Genomic DNA, 11,155 nt, shown 5'->3' with positions numbered 1-11,155 from the left:
TATCGTTAAAAATTTTTTTTTTATTTTGTACAAACAAAATAAATATATTGAAAAATAAAAAAACAATAAAAAATTATACTTCAGAAGTTAATTTAGTATTAAAAACGTAAAATATTTGAGTAGCCGAAGACATAGCCAAAGATTACAGCGCCACAGCACTGGCAAAAATTTAAATTTGTCGACTGGAATTCCTTTGGATAACCGACGTTTCAGATAAATGATGCTCTACTGTATTAATTTTAAAAAAAGATGAGCATTTATTTATTGTGACATCGTCACAATGCCAGGCTGCAATTTTTAATCATTTTATTTATTTATTTAATTTAAAATAAATGCTCTCCACCTCAGATTAGTAGTATTATGCCATTGTACATTATACTTTTCCTGATAACAACAGAATCATGTTGGCCATCTATGTAATTCTGTTCTTGGGAAAATTTTTGAATTAAATCACATGACTTGCAGTCTAGACCAGAAGTTTTGTATATAGTTAATTGAACCTCCTGCCCCTAAGATTTCTATATCGGGTCTCCATGTTCATCTATCACTACTCTTGAGATTAAGGAAGGATAGACAGACTGACAACAATGGAAATTTATAGGTCCACAATTTTTTCAAATTGCAGTCCAGTTTAATTTTACAAAATGATCAGAAACAAGCTCCCAAACTGATAGTTCCAATAATTTCACTAAAATCATGTGTTTATTTTACACGTAACAAAGCATTATAACTATTTTATATCATAATAATGAGTATGTCCCCATTTTGAGTTGCAAGCTCAAAAACTTATTCTGCCATTGAATTAAAAAAGAATTTTCATTTTTGATTGGTCACTCTGCTCCCATGCTTTCTGAATGGTTTCTTTCGGCAGCTCAACATTGAGATACTGTCATCTTTCTGCACAAACAATCCTTGGAAAAATTGTCCGTGCACTTCAAATGATGATAATATTAGGAGAAGGTGCAGGCCACTCAAGAGTTTTGATGTTGTATACCTGGAACCATACCATAGTTTGCTTGTATTGAGTAGTGGATTGCAGCAGTAGCCTGTTGAAATGACAATTCCTTCCATTAATTTTTTCACCTTGGGGAAGTAAATGCTTGAAAAGAATTTGTGTGTAATGTTGAGAATTTATTTTTGAGGAACAAAAACACAATTTCAATATGTCCATCCCAGACTAAAACAGATTTTCCACCCATTTCTCACTTTTATACAGTGTGATCATAAAGTTCCTCTGCAAAGAATGGGGAAATGGGAGGAGCTTTTAGGAGCAAGGTAATGACATCACAGGCAGATTGCACATTGAAAGAGTTAAAGTAAGTTATGATGTCATCACTCAGCAAGCCACATGAATGTGGCTCACTGTAGAATGATCTTTTTAAGCAATTTGTGAAATAAGTGTAACTATTGGGATCATTAAGGTTAAATTATTTTTTGTTGAATATATTTTCACTCTTTTTTCCATTGATGTCTTCTTAGCAAAGTTCAATCTAACTTGTTTGTGACTAATTAATGGTAATGGCTTCTGTTTCATTTTATGTTGTAAATGTGAAGCTTTTTGGATCATTTTCTAGACAGTTTGAATATGATTTTCTACAACAAATTCTTTAGTGATTTGACACTATGCTTTTGAACTATTGCTTGCAATTTTCAAAATGTGCTATTTATCTTATGGAGTCAAAACTTTCTTGCCTGCATGTCTTATTGAATAAAATGCTTGTAATTGTCACAAGCTTTACAGGTTACAAATTACAAACAAAATGTGTTGAATAAAAAGTTTTGTAACAGGTTACAAGCTATTACTCATAAGCAATTTTGATTGCATAAAATTACTGATAATCAGTAACAAGTTACAATTACTTGTTATAAACTACAAGTATTACACATTTTGTAGTTTGTAATTTTTATGCAACAGGGCACAGAGCTTATTTCCATTTTGTAATTCTCTGAAACTTTTAAAAAATTTATTACCATGTGATGGTTTCTTTTTAGTCTACAGATTCCATTCTTGAGACATCTTGATCCCATGCTTTGATCTTAAACACACAACACAATTCATAACACAACAATTTCCTCAGTATTTAATATTTTACATCTTTCCACTTAATAAAAAATGTTTATGAAATGATATTTAATTTTAAAGCAATTGTGATGTAATTTATACATTAGAATGCAATACATTCCAGAAAAAATTAATATCTAAATCAGGTAAGACCCATTTAAAATCTAGGAGTGTGTGCTTTGAATGGAACTATTATTTAGACAGGTTATTTTTGATTGTTTTATAAAATTAAACTTTTTGTTTTTAAATTAAAAAGCATATTTTTGCTTTATTAATGCGCTAGCAAATGAGCCGAGCATTGATCTGGCAAATGATTTGGATGATTTGGTAAATATTGTACATTTGGAAATTAAGTTATTGCTATCAAAAACAAAAAATTGCATCTAAAATAGTACAGTAGAAGCCATTCTTCAGGTTAAGCCTTAATTCTCTCCCACTCCACTGTCGGGGGGAATTTCGAAAAATCCCTTCTTAGTGTGCATTTTCATGATGTACCCTAACTGTGTACCAAATTTCACCTCTTTAGGTTCAGCAGTTTGCTATGGGCAATAATGAATCAGTCAATCAGGACATGTAATCTATACTTCTATACTAATATTATAAACAGGTAAAGTTTGTAAGTTTGGATGTAGGAGGAAATCTCAGAAACTACTCATCTGATTTCAAAAATTCTTTCACCAATATTTAGAACGGGCCTTCAGGGTGGACATAGTCTCTATATTATTTTGTTAAACATTCATATAAATTAAAAAGTATCATCTAGGTAAGCATTATATTTTTGGTGTCAGCAGGTGGCGAGGGCAAGACGTGTAAGTATACGAGATAGGTAACCGCACGGTGTAGTTGCGTGGTCAGCGAGATACACAGTGCACGTGTTCGAACTTGTATATTATATAGATGTTGAAATTTCCTCCCCTGCAGGGGAGAGGGACAAAATTAAGGCTTACCGTGAAGAACTCAGTTTCTTTTATACTATTTTAGATGCGGTTTTTGCGTTTTTGATTGCATTTTAATAGGGTACATCAAGAGAATGTACACTAAGAAGGGATTTTTCAAAATTCCCTCCCGTGGGGAGTGTTATATATTTATAATAGATACATTTTAAGCCACAGCAATGTGTGGCCGGGTACAACTAGTTTTATATATATATAGATTACATTAAGAATGTTATCTAGTATGTTTGGTAACATTTTCACAATATTTGAATAAATATTTTTAAACTTAGATTCATTATAGAATTTATTTCAATCTTTTTGACAGGGTGTATATTTCTTACATCATTAATATTAAATAAATGGAGAAAATATGTTTAATTTTTAAAAAATTTTACATAATTACCAAAAATGTGTTGTGTGTTCACTAAACTTATGTTATAGGATATAAATGATAAAGAAAATTTACTATTGTATCTTCTTATGTATTTTAAGGAATAATGGCTGGATCCAATAGATCGGGTGATTTGGCTGATGCCCAGAAATCTATACCAGTTGGTACCCTTGCTGCTCAATTAACAACAAGTTTTGTCTGTATCCTTCTTTTTAAATAATACAATATTTAATTAATAGTTTTTAAATTATGAAATAAACTCATTTTAAATTATTATTAATTTTAAATTTTAAAAATTTGTTTCTGTTTCAACAAATTATTTGTAAAAAATTAAAACAATGGAATCAGTATATTTATATAGGGTAAAAAGATTGTATATTTTAAAAAGGTAAAGAAGCTTTAAAACTTTATGAAAAAAGCAACCACGAGAAAGTATCAGTAAAAGATTGAGAAAGATACTTGTGGTTGCTTTTTTTTTTTTTTTGAGAAGTTTTAAAAGGTCTTAACTTTTTTACTTCATACAATTATAAGTCTTTGTGAGATATTTAAAAGTAAAAAGTTAGCAGTTTTTTAAAATACTATGATAGAATTTAGAGAATTAGTTCACAGTAATTATCAACTTAAATGCCATTAACTGGTAAAAATATATTTATTAGAGAGGTTGCGGCTGACGTTTTCAACGCGAAAACGTGTACGTCGGACGTTCAGCGCCACTTTCCTGTAAGCCTAGAAGTTTGGCAATGGTGTTTGGGACGTCGAGTATGATTCCACTGACTATCCAAACACCATTGTCAAACTTCTAGGCTTATAGGAAAGCGGCGCTGAATGTCCGACATACACGTTTTTGCGTTGAAAACGTTGGCCGCAACCTCTCTAATATACAATGCTTTGAAACATGAAAAGAAATGAAATATATTTTCATTATAGGACACAAAAATATCTTATGAACATAAAAAAATTAATAATTGTCAGTGGAAATTGAAGAATCATTCCAATATTGAAATGTTAAAAAAAAAAACAATGATGTACTACAAAAAGGAGAAGAAAAATTTGAAACTTAAATATATATAAAATTATTGCACTATGCTCACAATTTAAAAATTATGATTTAAAGTACAAGAGAAATAGCATACACTCAAATACCATTGGTAAGTAACAGCTGTTAAAGTTCATTTTTACTGCTGGAAGTTTGTTTCACTGCAAATACTTTGCTGAGTGACTAATGGAAGGAAACTGGTTTTTGGGCCATATCAGCAGTCAATAGGTCAAATTGTATCTGGTCCACTAATTGAAAAGTTTAGGCAATACTGTGGAATTGTTAACAATATATCAACACATTAGTCTGTAATAATGAAGTATTTTTGAATATAAATCTAAATTATTATAAAATACATGAATATGGTGTAATTATTTTGCATTTTATGTATAAAATGTATAAATAGTCATCTATTATAATAAAATTTTAAACAGAAAATATAAAAGGAAACAAAATTGCTAAAACATAAGAACTTTAATTTTTATTATAAGGCTTTTATTAAGTATCAATCCAGAATAACAAAAATAAAGATTAGAACAAAGACTTTTATATTCTAATTTGTGGTTTTGTGTTCTATTTAAAACTTTATCAATTGATATCTATTGTTATCATTAATATATATTTAAATAGTTTAGATTTTCCTAAATACTGATAGATCTGTCTGGTGTCCTGTTTTTTGGTGCCTCTTTTGACAATCTATTCCTTAGAGATAAGTATGTTCATTTTTAATTATAATTGCAAATTATTATTATTATTATTATTATTATTATTATTATTATGTATTACAAAATGCTTTATTTCTATTCTATAANGAGAGAGAGAGAAAAAAAAAATAATGTATTGAAACACTTCTTTAGCAACAAATATCAATCACATGCCACACGTCAAGCTGTTTGGACGCAAGCTGCGAAGAAAATTTTTACAAATGTTTTGCTTTTATCAGTTTTAATTTTATATATATTTAAGTTTTAAATTTTTTCTCTCCTTTTTTTGTAATACTTATTATTATTATTATTATTATTATGTATTACAAAATGCTTTATTTCTATTCTATAATTCCATAAGTTTCAGGGGTCGCTCTGGAAAATTTTAAAATATTGCCACCATTTTGCCATTTGAGGCAGTTGCCTTTTTTTTATACCCATCGAGCTGGTCTTTCTGTTTTAGTTTGTTTATTTATAAATAATGACTCCTGTGCTGTCAATCTGATAATGAGACAGACTTAATCTCAAAAAATGTTTTATCTTAAAAGTAATTCAGAGTTGCCATTTAAAGATAACAAAAACACTCAAATAACCTTGAAAAAGCAGCAAAAATTTAATAGCTAAAACGTTTTTGGACATTTTTAACAACCTTCTTCCAGCAGAATATGTAATGGAATCCCACAGTGGTAGTTTGGATAATAATAATCATTTCATTTCTGTGCGATCACTTTTTGAACTCAATATTTTCAAACTTATTCATTCATTTTACAATATATTAACATTCAGATGGTAAAATTTGAATTTATATTCTAGAATATTATCATCCAAACTATCGTCTTGGCGTTCCATTATGTATTCTACTAGAAGAAAGTCATTAAAAACATTCAAAAACGTTTGTTATTAAATTTTTGTTGCTTTTTCAAGGTTATTTTGAATGTGTTTGTTATGTTTTATCTTATTAAATTTTCATTCTTTGAATTTTTTAGCCTATTAAATTTTTACATTAACATATGATTTAATTATGTTCAACTTCTACATTAAACTTGTTATATATAAATGATAATTACACACTTTAAAAATCTTTAATCACCAGCAAAGAACTTTAATATACTTAATTTTTAGACATGTTTCTGTCTAAAAATTATTATCTTCAGGTTTTTTAATCATTCCAATATTGGAATGTAAAAGAAAAAAAAAATAATGTATTACAAAAAGGAGAAGAAAGATTTGAAACTTAAATATATATAAAATTATTGCACTATGCTCACAATTTAAAAATTATGATATAAAGTACAAGAGAAATAGTGTACACTCAAATACCATTGGTAAGTAACAGCTGTCAATTAGCGGTAAATGTTTTGTCAGTATCAAGTATGGGTAATAGAGCAATGAGCTATTACAAAAAGGAGAAAAAATTTTGTAACATAATTATATATAAAATTATATAACAGTTTAAGTTATATACAATTTAAAAATTAATTTTTGAAGTACAAGATAATTAGTTTTCACCCAAATAATCTTGATAACTAACCGCATCACTTAGTGCAGTAAGAGCTGAGCATGAGCTATCATAAAAGTATTGCCTGGCATATAATATGTTCTTTTTTTCTTTAAAGTTAATATATATTCTTCTCATTTCAAATTTAAGAATTTCAAGAGCTGCAAGGGCTCTAATATGCTCTATTTGCTGGTTTTTTTGATGAGAGAAGCATTTTTGAGATTAGCATGTACAGTACAGCATTATTGGAAGCATATATCACCAGGGCTGTGCTGTTTCCTGTTATCTATCTCATATCCATTGCAGAGTAATTTGTAAATTGTGGGATTACATTTGTACTCAAACTTGGCCTCTCTGTTCTCAGCTATTTCTTTGCTTTTAAAGTATTCATAGTTGTCATAGTTAAATATGATGCATTTAGGATTAGTGTTACCACCCGTCCGGTTTTCACCCAGACAGTCTGGGAATTGACTCACTGTCCGAGTGAACTATTAATTTTGTCCAGGAATTTCGTAGAAATTGTGAAATTACGATGAAACAAAGTTCTTGCAAATATTTTTACAAATTTACACAATTTTAACAGCGAAAGAACTCACACTCACTGAAACTCATCTGCAATTCTGATACATTAGTCTGTTTACACTGACGTGTGGCGTGCAACCTGTCAATCTTTTTTTTTTTTTCTTTTTTTGCATTCACAATCGTACAATCTCCAATATCCAATAGAGCTAAGTCATCTGTACCTGTTCTTTCTTAATTTAGGGTTACTTACATTACTTCTACACAAGTCCCTAGTCCCTAACAGTAACTGATTTAGATGCACGTTATTCTTCGCATTGTAAAATGATATTATGCATGTGTCAGAAACTTCTGTTTGAACAAACCTGACCTGCTGTCCGGCTCAGCGATTTTGAAAAGGTGGCAACACTATTTAGGATTGAGTGTGAGTTTGGTTCTCTTTACTTGATCCATTGTCATTAGTGGTGGTACTTTCAATGTTTCTGTTTGTGCAGACATGGGTTAGACTATGAACAGACCTTTTTTGTAACCATGAGTTGTTGCAATGTATTCTAAGTGTTCTTATATCAGCAAAATATATCAGCAAAATAGATACTACGAGTAAATTCCCTACTTGTAAGGACTCTGAATACTGCTATTTTATAAATGAATGGGTTGCCTAGTTTGCTGGGATAAATAATAGTGTGTGACTTGATTTGTAGTAGATATTAGTGTAGGTGCAGCCATTGTTAAAATGAATGTTGAGATCTAAAAATGACACACTATATCATTTACCTGGTCTAATTGAAGGTCATTCTCATAAATATGCTGCAAGAATTTGATGTCACATGTAGTGTTCCAGATTATCAAAATGTCATCAACATATCTTTTATATGTGATGATCATTGGAAGGAACAATGGTAAAACTTTCTTTTTCATTAGGAGCATCACTATTTTGTAAAGGTCCCCAGAAAGATACTCTTTTCTTTTGAATGCATTTGCTATTGTTTAACTGGAAGAATGAGGAGTAACACAACAAATGTGCATGTTCTAAGATTTGCTGGTGGTGTATAGTCTCACTGTATTTCTGTAATAACCAGTCCCTAAGAACACAGGTGTATGGTTGTTGTTTTATAGATGGATATAAAGATGCAAAGTCAAAAATGGTTATGTAGGTGTTTTTAGTTAAATTGATTGGTTGCAATACCTCAGATAGTTCTATAGAGTTAGCCACCATGAATTTACATTTGTTTAAATGGACTGTGAGAAAATTATATACATATCATGTATATAATTTTCTAAAAGGCATAAAGGTGACCTTGATTTATCTGCTACAGGTCTTAGGTTATTGTCCAGCTTATGAATCTTAATTGAACTGTTTTGGGGTATCTGGTAAGATGATCACAGCCCTGTCCATATTTAGTCTCTTTGAAGTTGTGTCTTTGTAAATCTAAAATGTTTGTAACTTGTCAATGTATCATTCATCAATTGGATCATATTCTGCATCCCTGATGTTTTGGTTTAGAAGTATCTTGTATGTTTGCTTATTTAACATTACAAATGTTTTGCTTTTATCAGTTTTAATTTTATATATATTTAAGTTTTAAATTTTTTCTCTCCTTTTTTTGTAATACATTATTGTTCTCTTTTACATTCCAACTTTGGAACATTAAAGAGATCTGAAGATGATCTTACTAGATTGAAAATATTTGTCTAAAGATTAAGTATATTAAAGGTTTTTATGGTGTGTAATTATCATTTGATTTAATTATCTGAATTCTTATACATTATTTTTGCAGATTGACTGGCATGCTGCATATAACCGGGAGAGACCAGAAAACTAGAAACTCTGGAGTTTAACAGCATACCAATTAAACTGATACCAAAAATTAAAATTAATCAGATCTAACAAAACTAGTTGTTAAATAAATATTAAAGAAAACATTCTTCCCAGTACAATAAAATAATAACATTGTAATTTGATCAACTTAAAATCAGGAAGAAAGTATTTTTACATTGCAATAAAACAATTAGCACCTTATTGACATTAGTTGTAGTAGTAGTAGTTAGTCAGTGCCTGCTGCACTGACAAATCACATTACTTTTAAAAATAATACCTTTCTCTCAAATTTCACACAAAGGGGATGTTAATGGGTGTAAGTTGAGATAATTGGTATGGAGTTTTTGAAATTTGTTATGTTTATTTTTGCATTTTCGGATCAAATTACAATAAAATACAGATAAAAGAAAGCACTTTTGGCAATCCATGAATATTTTGCATAATTAGAAAGAAGACAAAATGCAGAAATTAAACATGTAATCACAGTTTTTTATGCAATGCTGATAGTTTCACAGTTTTAGAATGAAAACTTGTTCTTGTTTTTATGTGCCCTCTAGAGAGATATTTATAATCTCTCTTAAACCAGCATGCTGGTTTTTATCATATGGAAATATCTGATTTTATGGTCTCCTGAGATAGACCAATATGCTGAACAATCTGTGAAAGTACGGTATTGTTTTAATTTATGTTAAGCTTTATGCAGTACTCATTAATTTATGAAAATTTTACGGAATATTAAATTTAATTTTTAATCATTCAAGTTGTTTAATTTTGAATTGATTTCAGGTTTGGGGAAAGTATAGGTGGAGGTTTAGCTGTTGCATATTTAGCTTGGCCTCATCCATTAGTTATTGTTTGTGGATCTCTCTTGTCAACCATTGGTGCTGGCATACAATCACTTACTGGTAAAGTATAAATTTGATAAGCTTTTCAGATATGATGTATAATTAAATAATTGTAGTCAAATTTCACATTTATCAATTCCAATTAATATATCATAATTAGATACATAAGTTTCTGCTAAGATTTAAAACTAATACTACTGGCTAATTGAACAATTATCACATATAGAAATTAATTTATGAGCATTTTTATGACAGCTCAACAGGCAAAAAAATAATCATCATCCTTACTTTAAATCTAGCAGATACAGTATTGTTAATCTAAACAAATATTTTCGTTTACTTTCAGTAACCACTGTTAAGTTACACATTTTAGTACTAAGTTACAGAACATCAATATAACATTGTTTTTCGTGAAGCTTTAATTATTTCTTGAAGTCCTTTAATTATTGTATTTCTTAAATTATATAATTTGATAAACTAAGGACTTGTCATATAGGAACATATTTTATGGAGACAGACAACTTAAGTTCTTTAAATAGTCATTATGCAGAATGCATTTTGGGTCTTAGATCTCGCTTCAGCTGTAGACAATTTTGTAAGTTAACTGTGGTTCTGAGTAAAGTCAAAAGGAAAATACAAATATTTGAAAAAATATTCAGTATGTAAAACAGTTAAAAACGTATTATTTTTTAAAATAATTCTGCAGAGGCATAGCTTAAAATAAAAGATTGTCTCTGTGGAAAAAAAATAACTGTTATTGTTTTCTGATGATTGGTCATGGCAGAAAGAAGAAGAATTGGTTTCTTCAAAAATTTTTAACTTTAAAAAATATTTGATTATGAATCAAAATAAATTATATACTTAAAAAGTATATTATTTTAATTTCATTTGTACAAATTTCATTAATCTCAACATAGTTTTTAAGAAAGGAGAGAACAAAATTATCATCATCTCAGTAACTGGAACAAATTACTAAGGACAACGAACAAAATCTTTAACATCCAGTAACAAAAGTATGAATGTAAAAATTGACGAACATTTTTGATCTTAAACAAGATCTGCATCAGGGCACTAACGATATTCCAAATAGGAATGCACAGTACAACTTTTCAAAAATTTTTAAAATAATTAGAACAAAAACATGTAAAACAAAAATTATAAATATTTTTTAAATGCATGAATGACAAGTAATGATATTTAAGAATTAAAACAGATATAAATTAATTATTATTATTTTGTAATATTTTGTCTTATATTTATATTGATATTTCCTGATTTTTCATAAAAGCATTGTCATTCATGAGACAGACACTTTTTCCATTTTTAAAGTTAATACAATTGCCAGT

The 11,155-nt window shown here is 28.9% G+C and overlaps 1 protein-coding gene across 1 annotated transcript in view; it reads left to right on the top strand.

Moving 5' to 3' along the window:
* Positions 1–11,155, top strand: part of LOC111630925 (solute carrier family 12 member 6-like) — a 132,875-nt gene that overhangs the window by 62,209 nt on the left and 59,511 nt on the right. The window contains exons 10-12 of the mRNA XM_023375084.1: positions 3,490–3,588; positions 5,080–5,137; positions 9,751–9,869. Coding sequence (XP_023230852.1) covers positions 3,490–3,588; positions 5,080–5,137; positions 9,751–9,869 — 276 coding nt within the window. The remainder of the gene's footprint in view (positions 1–3,489; positions 3,589–5,079; positions 5,138–9,750; positions 9,870–11,155) is intronic.

The sequence above is a fragment of the Centruroides sculpturatus genome, unplaced genomic scaffold (genome assembly GCF_000671375.1).
Source record: "Centruroides sculpturatus isolate CEXI.00-Female unplaced genomic scaffold, Cexi_2.0 scaffold653, whole genome shotgun sequence".
In the NCBI taxonomy this organism is placed as follows: Eukaryota; Metazoa; Arthropoda; class Arachnida; order Scorpiones; family Buthidae; genus Centruroides; species Centruroides sculpturatus.
This window is presented reverse-complemented; position numbering and strand designations above follow the sequence as displayed.